General features: G+C 46.8%; 1 protein-coding gene across 1 annotated transcript in view; it reads right to left on the bottom strand.

Annotated features, from left to right (window-relative positions):
* The window catches only part of FRMPD3 (FERM and PDZ domain containing 3), a 61,910-nt gene that overhangs the window by 26,588 nt on the left and 20,077 nt on the right, over positions 1–15,245 (bottom strand). Inside the window, exons 7-12 of the mRNA XM_063084437.1 lie at positions 11,733–11,840; positions 8,889–9,020; positions 7,333–7,452; positions 2,984–3,120; positions 2,525–2,651; positions 393–482 (exon numbers count right to left, since the gene is read on the bottom strand). Of these exons, the coding sequence (XP_062940507.1) occupies positions 393–482; positions 2,525–2,651; positions 2,984–3,120; positions 7,333–7,452; positions 8,889–9,020; positions 11,733–11,840 (714 nt within the window). The remainder of the gene's footprint in view (positions 1–392; positions 483–2,524; positions 2,652–2,983; positions 3,121–7,332; positions 7,453–8,888; positions 9,021–11,732; positions 11,841–15,245) is intronic.

Genomic DNA, 15,245 nt, shown 5'->3' with positions numbered 1-15,245 from the left:
GCCTGTGAAGAAAGAGTTTATTGGCACACAGCCACGTGCATTTGCTTATGCATTGTCTATGGCTGCTTCCGATAGACAGCAGGGCTGAGTAGCTGCCACAAAGATCCATATGGCTGCCTGCAAAGCCTAAAATATTTACTATCTAGTCCTTTACAGAAAACATTTGCTAACCCCTGATAAAGAAGGAGGGAAACACAAAAGGGTCCTGAAAACAAATATCTCCTCCTACTTTCCCATTTTACCAGAGGCAGGGCCAGAGCACCACAGAGGGGAGAGGTAGAAGGAGGAAGAGGAGGAAAGAAGGCCTCTAGAAATATTTGCCCATCCGGTCCCCCCACCCAAGGACAAGCGACAACAAAGGCCCCCTTCCCCCACCCCCCCACCCAACTGACCAGGCCCACAGTGTTGAACAAAACGCCCGTGAAGGTCGGAAGTTCGTTCAGAATTCGAAGGTACTGGAGCTTTGCCTGAACTGCAGAGCCCTGTGGAAACAACCCACCCAGAAATATGAGAAGCCTGAGAAGCACAGAAAAGCAAACCTGTGTTTTCAAAGAGGAGTCTCAACATTCTAGGACTAATCAGCAAGCTCCACTGCCGGAGTGCAAAGAGAGCTTGGGAAAACTGCCGCAGGCTCCAGTTTGGACAGCTCTTATCTCTAGCATCTCATCTCTCTTTCTAAATCCTTCTACCTGCTGATTCTTGTCTCTAAAGTACCCAGCTTATTCATTTTGTTCTTGGCTTAATTCCAACACTTTTCCCCAACTCTGGTACCCCACCTAATCTATACCTCTCTCCTGAGATCTTTGAGACCCCCAGAGCCACTTAGACACTGGCCATCCCCAGCTGGGGAGTCCCACTCAATACCTTTAATACTGAGCACCCCTAAGTCCCAAGCCCGTTTTTCGCCTGGCACTCCTGGTCTCTAGCGGCATCCCCCAGGCAATCGAGCCACAAACTTGTGAATCACACTGGACTCTTCCTTCATCCTCTCATCTGAAGGCCACCACTCACCAAATCACCTTGATTCTACCCCCTAACTCCCTGTCCCACCTATCCATCTCTCTACTCTAGGCCCACAGTCATTGCCTCGACATTTCCACCTGTCAGGGTGACAGCCAGGCTACCTTCAGCACTGACACTCTTTTCCCTCAACTGCCTCCACACGCTGTTTGAGGGAGCATCCTAAAACATAAATTCAGTCATGTCAGCTTCCTGCTGAAACCTTTCGATAGCTTCCGGCTGCCTACAGCCTGAAGTACAACTCCTCTCCACACCACACAAGGCCCTCCGTGAACTGGCCCCTGCCAACCTCTCCGGCCTCCTTTCTTGCCCCCCCCCCACTCCACCTTGCATTCTCTGTACTTGCTTATGCTGAACTATTTGCATTTCTTTCCTTGCATCAGCATTTCTCATATCTCTGGGCCTTTGTACAGATGATCTCACTGCCTGGGAAAATCTTTCTCTCACTACTCACCCCCACTGGCTCAGCTAGACAAACTCCTATCTGTCTGTCCTTCAGGACCTGGCTCTGGCATCAAATGCACGAATTCCTGGCCTTTTCCACCTCCCTCTGCTGGGCTGGGTGTTCTCCTCCCTGCGTCTGGAGCACCCACGCCTATCACACTGTGTTGGGACTGACTATTGTTTTTCCCCACTACACTGTGCCTGACTCAAGGGCTGGCCAGAACCAGGCCTTCTTCATCTTTTTGTCTCCAGCCCCAGTGCTGGGTGCCTCAAAAAAAATGTTAGCTGAGGAGTTGGTGGTGAGCACCAGTGCTCTCAGCTGCAAAGAAAACAATCTGATTAAATATGCACAGCAAGGTGGGAGAATGGCTTAACTCTCTGGGGAAATTTGCATCTTAAAAGAGAAGCTAGTTGGTAAAGCAAGGAATTTGGAATGGGTGGAATATATATGGGGGCGATTGTTTCTATGTCTGCATGCTGAATCTAATGCTTCTCACCACCCTCCTGCCTCTTGGGCAGGAAGCACAAGCAGACTGAGCCTTACAAGCCTAAGAAGGGGGAAGCAAGGAGTGAGAGTCCCTCAGAGGACTAGAAGGTGGAGGACAGAGCAGCAGTGACCTGAGCCCTCCACACGCTCCCAGTGACCCATTCTTCAGGTCAGGCCTTGTCGCTTGGGCTGAGCTTTTATCTCCCAGAATTCCATATCCCAGGACTGACGAACTAGAACGCTAATGAGGGACAGAGCAGTCATTTCCATGGAAAACATGTGCATCTCCAGGGTCCAATGCTTTGCATATGACAGGTGCTCAATCAGCACTGACTAATTGGTGAAAGGATCCAAGAATTATCTCCTCCTGTATCTTGGCCCCTTTGCTTTGAGGACCCTGAGCTCTGTCAGTGATACACCACTAAGCCGTCTCCAGGAGAGGCTCAGGCTTGGGGAAAACTCCTCTCCATAACTGCCCCCATACCCAGCCAAGCTGGATGTACACCCGAGTCAAAGGATTCCCTTATGGCCACAAGTGCCTGAGCACAGCGCCCAATGACCTACTCTGGGTACCTTGGTGCCGCTGGAAGGATGCGTTTGATGAGCCTTCAGTTGCTGAGAGAGAGATTTCCGGAGGTTCTTCTCTTTGATGCCCTGCAGGAGGGAGGGGGGAAGAAAGGGTTCCAGGCCCCACTCCTTCCTAAAAGTGGAAGAAAAGTAAGAGATTAGTGAGAGAGACAATGTGGGACAGAGAGAGGAAGATGGTAACACAGAAAAGGACTGAATCTGAAAGGCAGAGATAGAGGAATAGAGATTGGGAGAAAGAGAGAGGGATGGGGACAGGAAAATAACATGGGCCACAGTTCTTAGTAGAAGCTGTCGCCCTAGGGCGTCATGCTCTAGGTGTGAGGGACTCTGATTCTCACTCCCTCCCAGGCCCTGCATTTCTGAAAAGTACAGCATAGCCCAACTACTGTACCTTCTCCCTACACAGCTATTTGCCCCCATCCTGAAGGGCCCCAGAAAACTCACTCCACATTCTTGAGCGAGATCTTCTGACTAGGTCGAGTGGCAGAGACAGTGATATAGATGTGGAGGGCAGCAAGGCCCAAAAGCATCTCTGGCTTGGGGTCCATTCCGAAGCGTTCTCGAATAACATCATTCCGACTCTGTGAGAGAGGGCAGTCCAAACTGGTCAGTTAAGGGAAACATTCCCTCCCCACCCCCCATACATCACAGAAAAGAATCATGGTGCCAGTAAGGCATGCTCAATCAAGGGCAAGAGGAAGGTGCTGCCCTTGGGGAAGACACAACAGAGGAGCCTTGGGTCTCTGAGACACTATTTGCTTCATTCAGCAGATACTGGACAACCTTCTTCTCAGTGACAGGTGCACACAATGGCAAGGCACAAGTGGGCAGAAAGTCCAGTTCACTGTGGAAGTGAGACATGGCACCACTCCCTTCTTTCCTTCTGTTACGAGAGATACTCCCATCTTTTCTCAGGGGTCTATACTCACCCCCTAGCCATACAATGCTCCTCTACTAGCTCAGATGGGAACAAAGTAAGAGAGACATTGGGAGGGACTCTCCATAGGGCTCTGGCCCAGAAGCCCAGGGTGAGAGAGGGATTTCAGGGATAGGGAAGACATTCTACTCCTTAGGGTTTGAAGGACAAAAACATTGGTGAATCAATCTTTCCTCTCCTATCCTAGAGTGGGTCCCCTGGAACTACTGGCTAAGGGTATGATAACCCCCAAAGTTACAATAACCCTGAGTGTCAGAGCCCAGCTACCAATGAGCCAGCCTTGGTTAGCTTTGTCGAGGTGGAACCAAGATGGGCTAAAGGACTAGAGAGTTGTGGTGGTATTGTTATAGTGTAAGAGAGAGAGGAAAAGGAATACTTCATCAATGATCACCTATGTAGAAAATCCAATGGAAACTACAAAAAACCATTAGAACGAATAAGTGAGTTTAGCAAGGCTGCGGGATATAAAGTCAATATACAAAAATCAATTGTATTTAAATATGCTAGCAATAAACAATTGAAAATTAAAAGTCAAAATCATTTACAGTAGCATCAAATAATTTGGGATAGATCTGACAAAATATGTGATAGACCTGTACACTGCAAACTATAAAACACTTCTGGAAAAAATTAAAGATGACCTAAATAAATGTAGAAATGTTGTGTTCATGGGTTGTAAGACTCAATATTGTTACATGTCAGTTCTCCCCAAATCAATCTACAGATTCAACACAATCCCAATAAAAATTAAAATGATAAAACTTCTAGAAATAAAATAGGAGATAATCTTTGTGACTTTAGGTTAGTCAAAGATTTCTTAGATATGACACTAAAAAGCACCATCCATAAAAGAACAAATTGGCAAATTGGACTTCATCAAAATTCAAACGTTTGCTCTGTGAAATACACTGTTTAGAGACTGAAAAGACAAGCCACAAAGTGGGAGAAAATCATTGCAAATAACATATCCAACAAACAACTTGTATTCAGAATATATAAAGAACTCTCAAAACTCGATAATAAGAAAACAACCCAATAAAAAAATGGACAAAAGATTTGAATAGACACTTCACTAAAGAAGATGAATAACTGCAAATAAACACGTGCAAAGATGTTCAACATCATTACTCATTAGGGAAATGCAAATGAAAACCACAATGAGATACCACTATGCACTATTAGAATGACTAAAGTTAAAAAATACTGACAATACCAAGTGCTGATCAGAATGTGGAGAAACTGGAATTCTTATACATGGCTGGTAGGAATGTAAGATGGGACAACCACTTTGGAAAACAGTATTGGAGTTTCTTCAAAAAAATTAAAGAAAGACAGATCTACCATATTATCAAGCCATTCCATTCATAGGTATTTACCCAAGAGAAAAGAAAGCATATGTCCAAACAAAAACTTGTACATGAATGTTCATAGAAGCTTCATTTGTAAGAGCCAAAACCTGGAAGCAACTCAAATGTCCATTACCAGGTGAACTGATAAAGGAAATTCTGGGACATCCATACCGTGGACTACTACTTGACAATAAAATAGAATCAACTATTAATACATGCAAAAACATGGATGGATCTCAAAATTATTATGCCAAGCTAAATAAGCCAGACCAAAATAAGTGTACATTCTATATAATTTTGTTTATACAGAACTCTAGAAAATGCAAACTAATGTATAGTGACAGAAACCAGGGCAGTGGTTGTCTGGAACTGGGAGATGAATTACAATGGGGCCTGAGGAAATTTTTAAGGGTGTTGGATATGTTCAATATTTTGATTCTGGTGATGGTTTCATGAGTATTAACATATGTCAAAACTGATCATATTGTGTACTTTATACATGTGCAGTTTGTTGTGTGTTAATTAGACCCCAATAAAGCTGTTAAATATAAAAAAGAAGGAGTATAGCTGAAGTCTAGATCATCACGAAGGGGAGAGATAGGGTGGACAGGGTCTTGTCACCAAATTCCAAAATATTAGAACCAACCTGAAAGCTTGAATGGAGAAATTCAGGACAAACCAAATGAGAACTACACTTATAAAATTCATAGGGCAACCACAATTCATTGCCTGCTAGAGGGTTGGTAAAGGAACCTGAGGCTGTTTGAGAAGGGGCAAAAAGGACAACCACGATGTCTCATAGTACATCCCCAGGTATCACCATCAGAGACAGATGAAGTCTGAGGTTTTTTCTCTCATCAAGTTCTGAGTATGTCCTCTCATAGTACATCCCCAGGTATCACCATCAGAGACAGATGAAGTCTGAGGTTTTTTCTCTCATCAAGTTCTGAGTATGTCCTATGGACACCTAAAAGTCAACACACCCAAAATCTTTCCTCCAAACTTATTCTACTGTCTGTTTTCCCTAACTTGGAGAATGATACCACTTCTACCAGACACTCAAGTCAAAGCCTGTCGATTTTACCTTTTAAATCTCTCTTGACTCCTTCCGCCTCCCCACCACCCCACCCCATCATGGCCCTGGTTCTGGTCCTCATCATTTCTCCTCTGGATAACTGCCATAGCTCCCTAGCTGGTGTACCTCCTTGGCACTGAGTGTGATCTTTTGAAAACTGATCACCTGACCAGACTATTCTCCTTTCATCATTTCTGTGCTCCTACCCTCCAGCAGAATTTCTTTACCTTGGCTGCAAATTAGAATCACCTGAAAAATTTTAAAAACTACCAATGTTTGGACCCCACTCCACAGATTTTAATTTAATCAGTCTTGGGTGGGGCACAGCATTTTTTTTTTCCAGAGCTTCCCAGATAATTCTAGTGTATAGCTAGGATTAAGAACCACTGTCCTAAAGCACTGGTTCTCATAGTCCTTCGGGCAGCAGAATCCCCTGGAGGGCTTGTTAAAATGCATAGTGCTGGGCTCTAACTCCAGAGTTTCTGATTCAGTAGGACTGGGCTGGGACCCAAGAATTTGCATCTCTAACAATTTCCCAGTTGATGCTGCTGCTACTGGTCCAGGGACCACTCAGAACCACTTCCCGGCTTCAATCATAAAGCCTGTTCATGCTAAGGCCTAGTAAAAGCCTTTTATCACCTGCTTCCTGTCTCTCTAACTTCATTTCCTACTGTTCCTTACCTCATATCCCATACTCCAGCTCTAATAAATCACTTGCAGTTCTCTCATCATGCTATGCTGTTTCATGCCACCAAGCCTTCGTAAATGCAAGACCCTTTGCTTAGAATATGTCCCCTCCAGTCCATCTCTCTACACAGCAAACTTCCACTCATCCTTCAAGGCTTAGCGCTTGTGTGTATCATTTCCTCTGTGAAGCCTTCACTGTCACTTTCCCAAGAAGAGTTGGCAAACTGCTTCCTGGGTGCCCTCATTGACACTGCACCCTGCCACTGTCATATATATTTGTACACATATGAGCTTTAGTGACTTGGGACAGTTCTTTGTTCACCTCTGATTGCCAGCACCCAGCATAGGGCCTGGCCCGGGGTAAGTGCTCAGTAAATATTTCCGGAGGAACTGAATTGGGAATCATCTCCCTACTGGAGCTAGGTATTAGGGGTTGGGACCCCCTAAAACCCAAATGGGCTAGTGAGACCTTGGGATCCTGTGAGGGTGCCAGAGTTACTGGGGTTGCTTGTTCTTGAAAACTGATGAGATCTGTGTAGATCTCAGCTCAGCCACAGTCAGCTCAGGTCACCAGACCCACCGCTTTGGCCATGGCCTACAATGGTAGCAGAAAAGAAAAGGGCCTTCAGAGCTACCCAGAGGTTGGAAAAACATACATCACAACTTCATTGTCACGACAGGACAGCCTGCCCTGCCTGTTTGTCCACTGGTCTGTCTGTCTATGTATCCCCAAGCCAGACTGTACCTGGATGTACAGATACTCGAAAGCAGCAGGATCCCGACGCAGCAGCTCCACAGGGTCTTTGGGAAAAAAGCTTATTCGGAAGAGGCATTTCATTCCGTGATAGTGTGTCCGCTGCACCACCTGAATCCCAGAGATGAGAGGTGAGGGGAAAAGATGTCTGAAATCAATGGCTGGGGTGGAGGGCAGTCAGCTCAGTGGTTCCTTAAGATGGGGCTTGGGGCAGAGCTAGACTGTTGTTTCCCACTCTCCCACTTGGTGATTCCAATCAACCTTAGAGGAAAATGATGAGGAGCCAGGTCTTTTCTGCCCTTCTGACCCAAAGTAACTGGAATTTTAAAATCACTTTTCCAGGACATGACCTTTATCAACAATTGAGTCTTAAGGCCCAAGACACTAGGTAGGAAGAGAGGACTCCTGGGAACTTCTCAGACTCTTTTCTTGCTATGGGGCAGGGGAGCTCAGCCTTAAACAGAGTAAGTTGCTGATTAGAAGCCAAATCAAAGACTGAAAATCCCGTTTAAGGTACAGATGAAACAAGTCGGCAATATATTGGTAACTGAAGCTGGGGATGGGTAATCAGGTTCATTATACTATATTCCCTCTACTTTGTGTATGTTTGAAATTTCTCATAATAAAAAAATTTAAAATCTCATTTGGAACAAGAGACCAATTGGATTCAAAGGGCTGCTTGGGGGTTGGGGGGTGGGGCGCTTAGGCCTCCCTCAGGCAGAACACCCACAGCCCTTCCTTCCCTCGTGTGAGTCTCTGGATTGCATTTGGCTGAGAGCTGAACTAGAAGATTCTTTCTTTGCAAAAATTCTTTCTTTGTTGTTTTTATGCTTGATTTTGGTTTTTGTTCAGCTTCCATGTAGGCTCTGAAAAGGTATTTCTTCCCAACTGTTCCTCTCTAACTCTTTCCCACCCTACCTGGGAATACTGACTGGCCCTAGTTGTCTCTCTGACACTTCTTGGTGTTTCAGTGTTGGTGAAATGCTATACAGCAATCATGGATTTCCCCAGCCTTCTTCCATATGGCAAGGGCTAGGAATATCAGACACTTTTCCCTACTCTACCTTGGGAGGTCATGTGGGGTGACATGCTGCCTATTCTTGGCCCTCCTCAGCCCCATTTCTCACTCTCACTTGCCCTACTCTCACTAGATTCCATTCCCTGAACCTTCCATATTACAGCCTTCATCCAGAAGGCTAAGTTTCCTCTCAGAAGGCAGAAAAGTCTAGCAGGTAGGGTTTCTAGGAGACAGGAGACTCACCACTGCCCTTCAACTCAGCATTCCGGGTGCCATGCTGTGACTCACCACCCCATGCTCTCCCCACTAGAGACCAAGAGTAATGATCTTCACACCCTTCTTAGGTCACAAAGAGCAGTGCCAAAAGCCTTCTGGAGGTGGGTAGTACTGACCTTGGGTGAGCACTGTGACTGCTGGGAGCTGGCTGAGCAAATCATTATGAATTTTCCAGACAGGGAGTGCCTTGGGTCCTCTTTTCTAGTAAAGGCCACATGCAAAGCTATCAAGCCAAGATAAAGGAGTTACTTACATAAGCCAGGGGCTGCTTGTCCTGGAGAAGCAGAAACTTGTGATTCTGTTCTGGCCCGGCATATTCAAGGACAAGAGCAAAGTGCTCAATGTACCTCAGGGAAAGACGGTCCTGTAATGTCACCATCACATCCTGTGAAAGGAAAAAGAGCCTTGAGAGGGAGATCTGTTCCGGCTTTGTTTTTCTAAGCACCAAACATGGGGGGGGCGGGGGGGGGATTGTACACCAAGAAAGATAGTCCTGGGGAGAGGGCCGAGACACCAGCCTTTATGGTAGCCCCGGCACTGTGCTCCGAGATGACTAAAGTGGCCCGTGAGTGCTGCTCAGAGGCCTGGGCCCTGGGGAAACACCAAAGGTGCAGGGGTGAAGGTAGGTGTTTCTGAATTTTGCCTGGCCAGACATATGGCAAAAGAAGGTTGTGTCCCACCCTCCCTCCCTCGCTCCTGCCATTCAGCAGATTCTTTCCCGAGCACTTGCTAAGTGCCAGGCACTATGCTGGTTCTTTCCTCATGTCTCTCATCAGTCCGAATGTCCGCTCAGATTTGTGTCAACTGTCTACCTAAGAATTAACAAAAGCAAAGGCCACATTTATATGATTAAAAAGTATGCTACTTCCAGATTCGTAAGCTAAATCAAATGACTTGAATTACTGGAAAAATGTTCATTTTTGACTGTAGCTGGCTTTTATAGACGATCAATTTAGCAACTTGAAAAATGTGTCTATGCAGAGGAACTATGTCACGCATCTTGTGTACAGTCATAAATCTGACTACTTCTGGGCTGTGTCTGCTCTGCTGCCCTACTTTTAATGGAAGGGTGTCTGGAAACATATCGGTGGGGGCTGTCCAAATGTCAGTTTTGAGACTTCTGCCATCTATTTGCTGTGACTTCAGCTTATACACTGATCTCTGGTGTGTGTGTGTTCACAGAATCAGCATCTCTAAGATCCCAAAGGCCAGAAGGAAGCAGGCTTGGGAATGTGACTCTCCCTTACAGCCAGGGCTGCCAAACAAGCCCCTCATTGAACACTGAAAGACGTTCAGCTTTTCAAATGTCAGGCTGGAAATCAGTGGGTACTTGAGAGCATCTCTTTGTTTTATCCAAGTAGTCACAAAGGCGCCAGTGTTGCCGGAGCTCTGTCAGGGACAGATGAGATTTTCTTTGCAGTTCGGCTGCACTGGGATTGTGGACGGCCAAGCTGGTGATTGCCAACTGGTGTTACAAGTGTAACGGCCCCTGTGCCAGGCTGTCAATTCACTCAGGTACCTCTCTGGGACAAGTGGCTTGGCAGCCTGTCAAAGTTTCAATCACTAGCCAGTGCACCCTTCCCGAAGACACACTGAGATCATGAGCAAGGGGAACACTGCTGTCCTGGAAGGCCGGGGCTACCTGGAAGCTGCAAGGGTGCTGAAGACATGAGGTGGGAGAACCTGTGAGAAGCTTCCCAGGGAAAAGAGAGGGCAGTAAATGCTCCAGTGTGGAGACAGAATCTACTCATACCAACCCATGAATAAACTCCAAGGAGGATTCTGACAACACAAAGAGACAGCCACATCTGGATGAGGGATATTTTGACACCCCCTGGGTGGCCTAGTTCCATTTCAATGCCTCCCATAGCCTGAGACCTTTGATAGCCAAGAGACCACCCCACGGCACTCTAGGGTATACCCACCCAGGCCTAAGCTTTCCAGAGAAATTCCTGGTTCAATCAACATGGTTGAGGCACAGGGTATTATAACCAGGGTGCTACTGGCACTTTGGGCAGGACAATTCTTCATCATCATGGACTGTCTCACTCCCTGCAGAACATTTAGCATCTCTGATCCTGATACTGAATGCCAGTAGCACACCAAATCATTGGGATGACCCAAAACACTCCGTGACATTTCCAAAAGCTCTCTAGGGGTGGGCAGTACCAACCCTGGTTGAAAACTATTGGCAAGGCCTATTTCTGAGCACCTGATAAGCCGTCTTAGCAAAAGTTTCTTGGCCCAGGGGTTCTTTATTTATAGGGCTGTCTTGGTCCCAGTGTGGGAACCACAGGACACCTGTGGGCCTAGGTAGGTTTTCTGGGTAGGTACTGGAGCTGCCCAGCAGTTTTGGGCAGAACTGGTTGCATTAAAACATTCATTCTGGGGATGGCATTTTCTTTCTGGAGAGAGTACAGAAGAAGCAGAAAAGGATATTTCTGTCCCAGAGCAGAGTGAATCTGGGGGTTAATCATATCATCACCTCTACTCCTCAGGACTAAGAGAATCACTGTGACTTTTAGATGCCTGGCTAAGCTGTTAAGGATCACAGTTCAGTAATTGCTATTCCTGTGAAAGAATAACTGAAGGGGCTGTGGCTGGACTTTTCAAATCTTGGTTCAGTGCTTAAGAGCTAGTTGTTATTTAAAAAGCAAGGCATGGCTAAGCTAATCTCCCAAGAGATTGCATTTGCTTATTTCTGTGTGCAAACTTGCGTAGGTGTTATTGTATCAATATAAATCCCTTTTGCTTTATAAGTGGTTTAATGATCTTCACATTCCTTAGTTCCTAAGAGTCCTGAAGGACCCTGTGTAACACAAATACAAAGCAGTTCACAAGTAGATGTGCACCCACGTACCCACACATGCATACACACATTTTTACAATTACTAGCACACAGTTGGGCATGCAAATTTCCACCACCACCCTCCTCTGAGGACTGTGTGGTTTTGTGGTCTTGTCCTCACAATCATGGGAAGGCCATTTTGCTCCAGCAGCAAGCAGCTGTATGCAGACGCAGAGGAACATGGAACAAATGGCTGTGGGCACTCTGGAGAGGGCAATGCTGACGTGAGAGAGGAGACTCTGTATGTACCTTAACAGTGGTCCGGCCATCAAACGTGAATGACTTGATCTGCCCATTTTCTAAGAAAACCTTCAGGACGTTGGGGATAAGGAGGAGAGCTTCTTTCCTCATCATTTTCTGTGCACAGGCAGGGAAAGGTCAAGGAAAGGGGCTCATTTAGAAGGAAGGAAGTCAGAGGAGGGGTGTGGAAAGGAAGAGAGAGAAGGTGAAGGAGCCAGGGAACCAAAGGCGTGGGAGGATAAAGAGACAGAAAAAAGCAGATCAATAATAACGTCACATGGAGACCAGAACCAAATTCCCCAAGAAAACATGGGGCTACATCAAAAGTTCACCCTTCATGCATCACGGTGCATCAGCATTCTACTGTGATTCAAAGCTTCACAGCTTAGAGCAGTGCTTGGCCCACACACACCCTTAAGAGCTGATGGAAGTCCTCCTTGGAGCCCACTTCACTCACCTGGTCTTATCTCCCGATACTTCCCTTTCTACCAGGCCCTTCACAAGCCAAGATCACTTCCCCGTCCTGCCATTCCCCTTCTCTCGTGGCATCCCAGGCTCTTTCTGACCTGACCCCGGCCTACCTCTCCAGAGTCGTGTCTCCAAATTCCCAGTACCTCTTTCATACCTCCCAGGCCTCTTTCATACCTCCATACTTCCGATGATTCAACATTCAGGGACCATCCCACGCCCTGTAGGACACTTAGCATCTCTGACCCTGAGACATTAAATGCCAGTAGTACACCAAATTATCAGAATGACCCAAAACACCCTCAAACATTTCCAAAAGCTCTCTAGGAGTGGGCAGTACAGACCCTGGTTGAAAACCACTGGCCAGGCCCATTTCTGAGCTTCTGATAACTCCCTAGCAAAAGTTTTCCTAGCCCAGGGGTTTCTTTATAGAGTGGCATGTTAAGTTCTCAAAAAAAAATTCATTAAATAAAGGCTGTTCCCTCTGCCTTCCTTTTTCCCTCCTTGGCAAACTCCTATTCATCCTTCAAAACACAGTTCAAATATCTACTCTGTAAAGTCTCAATCCAATATCATCAGATACTTAGACCTAGTCTTCCCATGTGTTCTTACAGCAATTTATACACACCCCTCTTAGTGCTCTTATCACATTTTTGAAGAATACTTGTCTTTCACAATCAGTGAACTCAGAGCACAACAACCATGTCCTATTCATCTTCATAGTCCCGACACTGAACAGAGTTGTTCCTGGCACACAGTTGGTGCTTAATAAATGGCTGCTGAATGAACAAGCAGTGGGTGCTTAATATGTGCTCACTTGAATGATTAGACTCATCAGGAGGATCCTGTATCCCTGGGCCAACATCATCAGTTCTACAGGAACTGAAAAACTGCACGGAAAGCCAGATTCCTTAATTCAGTGGGCATTCATTGAGCCTCTGCTGTATGCCTAGCAGTATACTAAGCCCCCATGAGGGATACAGCAAAGAGAGGAAGGACCTCAGTCCAGTTTTGCACTCTAGTTATAGTGGCCTGGCATAAACGCATATTATAAAACCCAAACAAACCAACAAGATGGTTAAGGTTTTCCAGATAGGACGAATTGGATTTTGACTTTGAAGAAGATAGTGGGTGTGGATTATTAGAGAAGCCAGAAGAGAACAGTCCAGATCTAGGGACTGTCACAGACAGAGCATGAAAACAGGAACGAGCAAGTCCTCTGGGGTTGGAGTATGGTTGGCGGTGGTGGGGAGTCAGGAGTCAAGCGTGGCTGGGGTCAAGCCAAGGTGCGAAACAATGGAATATAAAGCTGGAAAAGTGGGATTCCCTGGTTCTCTCCTGGTCCCAACATGCTTCGCTCCTGCAAAGCCCAGAGGCCCCGGATCCCCAGGCTGATGATACTCAGCAGTGGCAGGTTTTATTTAGCACACTGGGTTGGACTCAGATAATTACTTAATTGATTTTGCTTAAAAATAGAGTTGGCAAGCAACGCCCACAGGATTTATTTTTTCTCTGGCTGCTTAATAAAGCCTTGGAACACGAAGGGAAAGGGATAATAGGACAAGCCCAGTCACTGGGTCTGGACTCCCCAGGTCCTGGCTAGTAGTGCGGCTGCTATGGCCCACACTGGCAGTGGTGGCAGTGCAGGGGTGCTGACGTGACACCAGGTAATTTCCTGAGCACAGCTGGAGTTGGAAGATTGATGTCTGTCTCTCTCCAGGCAAGAGCCTCATACTATGCCTGGTAGCCTATCCAGGAGAGAGAGAAGTAACTCTGGGTGGGTCCTAGCTACTCTGGGGCATTTGCATTCAGATTGGACTGGAGCGGGGCTTGATTCTGCCTGTGGCCAGCTGTGAAGTAGGGAGAGGGGAGTCATGGTCGAGAAAGGAGAGAGTGCAGGAGGGAGAGTGGGAGAGGAAGAGAGGGGAGAAAAAAGGAGGGGAAAAAGGGAAGAGAGAGGAGGGACAGGAGGGGAGGGGAGGAGAGGGTAAGGAAGGGAGGGAAAGGGGTGGGGAGAGTGGGGAAGAGGGGGTGAGAGAGGGATTTCTTCACTGGATGGCCTGGCCTTCGTTGATTACTCTGCAATATTGTGTTGGGACAGGATGCAAATTCAAGCCATATGTCCTCTGAGTTTTTAGGGGCTCAGGACACAAATGTCCTCTTAGTGACTCGGGGACCTCAGGGCCTGCTTCACCCTGATCTGCAGAGACTACATACTGCTTCCTTTCATCTCTGCTCACCAGCCCCAGCTTCTCTTCAACCTTTTCTGCTAGAATTGACATGGATCTCAACCCCTAATTATTCAGACTGCTTGCTCAGTGGGGTCCTATGGTCCCCTGGGCCTCCTAGCCTCACTCATCCAGGGATGGAGAAGGGCATGGGCTGAGTTTGGGGATGAGAGACAGAGAAATGGAGATGGAAGACACCTGTGTCTTTTATCTCTTCTTCTGAGTGGCTCTGCCTCAAAGAACTATAGATGTGCCTGGCATCCTGCTGATTTCCCTCTCAGTCTGGGCCTGCTATCTTCTCTCAGCAACTGCAGCTGTGCCTCAGTACGTACATGCCAATGGCCCCCTGACAGCCCAGGCTGCCAGAGCCTGCAAAAGCACACATGTGCCTGTTAGTTCCAGCTCCCTCAGCCTCCACCCCTGCCAGGATACCACCAATTTCCACAGATTCCTGGGGGGCTCTGGTCTGGAATCCATGACTGCTTACTGCACATGTCTCTGCTTTCCACCCACCTCTTCCCATCTGCACATCTGGAGCAGAGAGCTGACTACATGCAAGCCCCACAAAGCAGTGAGGGCTGGCCAGGACCCACCAAATTGGCAGCTGTATGGCATGAGCTGTCAAACATTACCTGCTCCTCAAAAGGGTATCAGCCAGCGGTGGATTCTATATTGTCTCAATCTGAACCACTTGTTCCCCAGCATCACTGAAAACTATCCAGTGGCAGGGAACAGGTATTTATTTTGCATCCCCTGTGGTGCTGGGAACACAGCAGGTGCCTAATAAAAACTTCCGGTATCACTTCCCCTAGGCAGCTTCACCCAT

This window comes from Cynocephalus volans, chromosome X (genome assembly GCF_027409185.1).
Source record: "Cynocephalus volans isolate mCynVol1 chromosome X, mCynVol1.pri, whole genome shotgun sequence".
In the NCBI taxonomy this organism is placed as follows: domain Eukaryota; kingdom Metazoa; phylum Chordata; class Mammalia; order Dermoptera; family Cynocephalidae; genus Cynocephalus; species Cynocephalus volans.
This window is presented reverse-complemented; position numbering and strand designations above follow the sequence as displayed.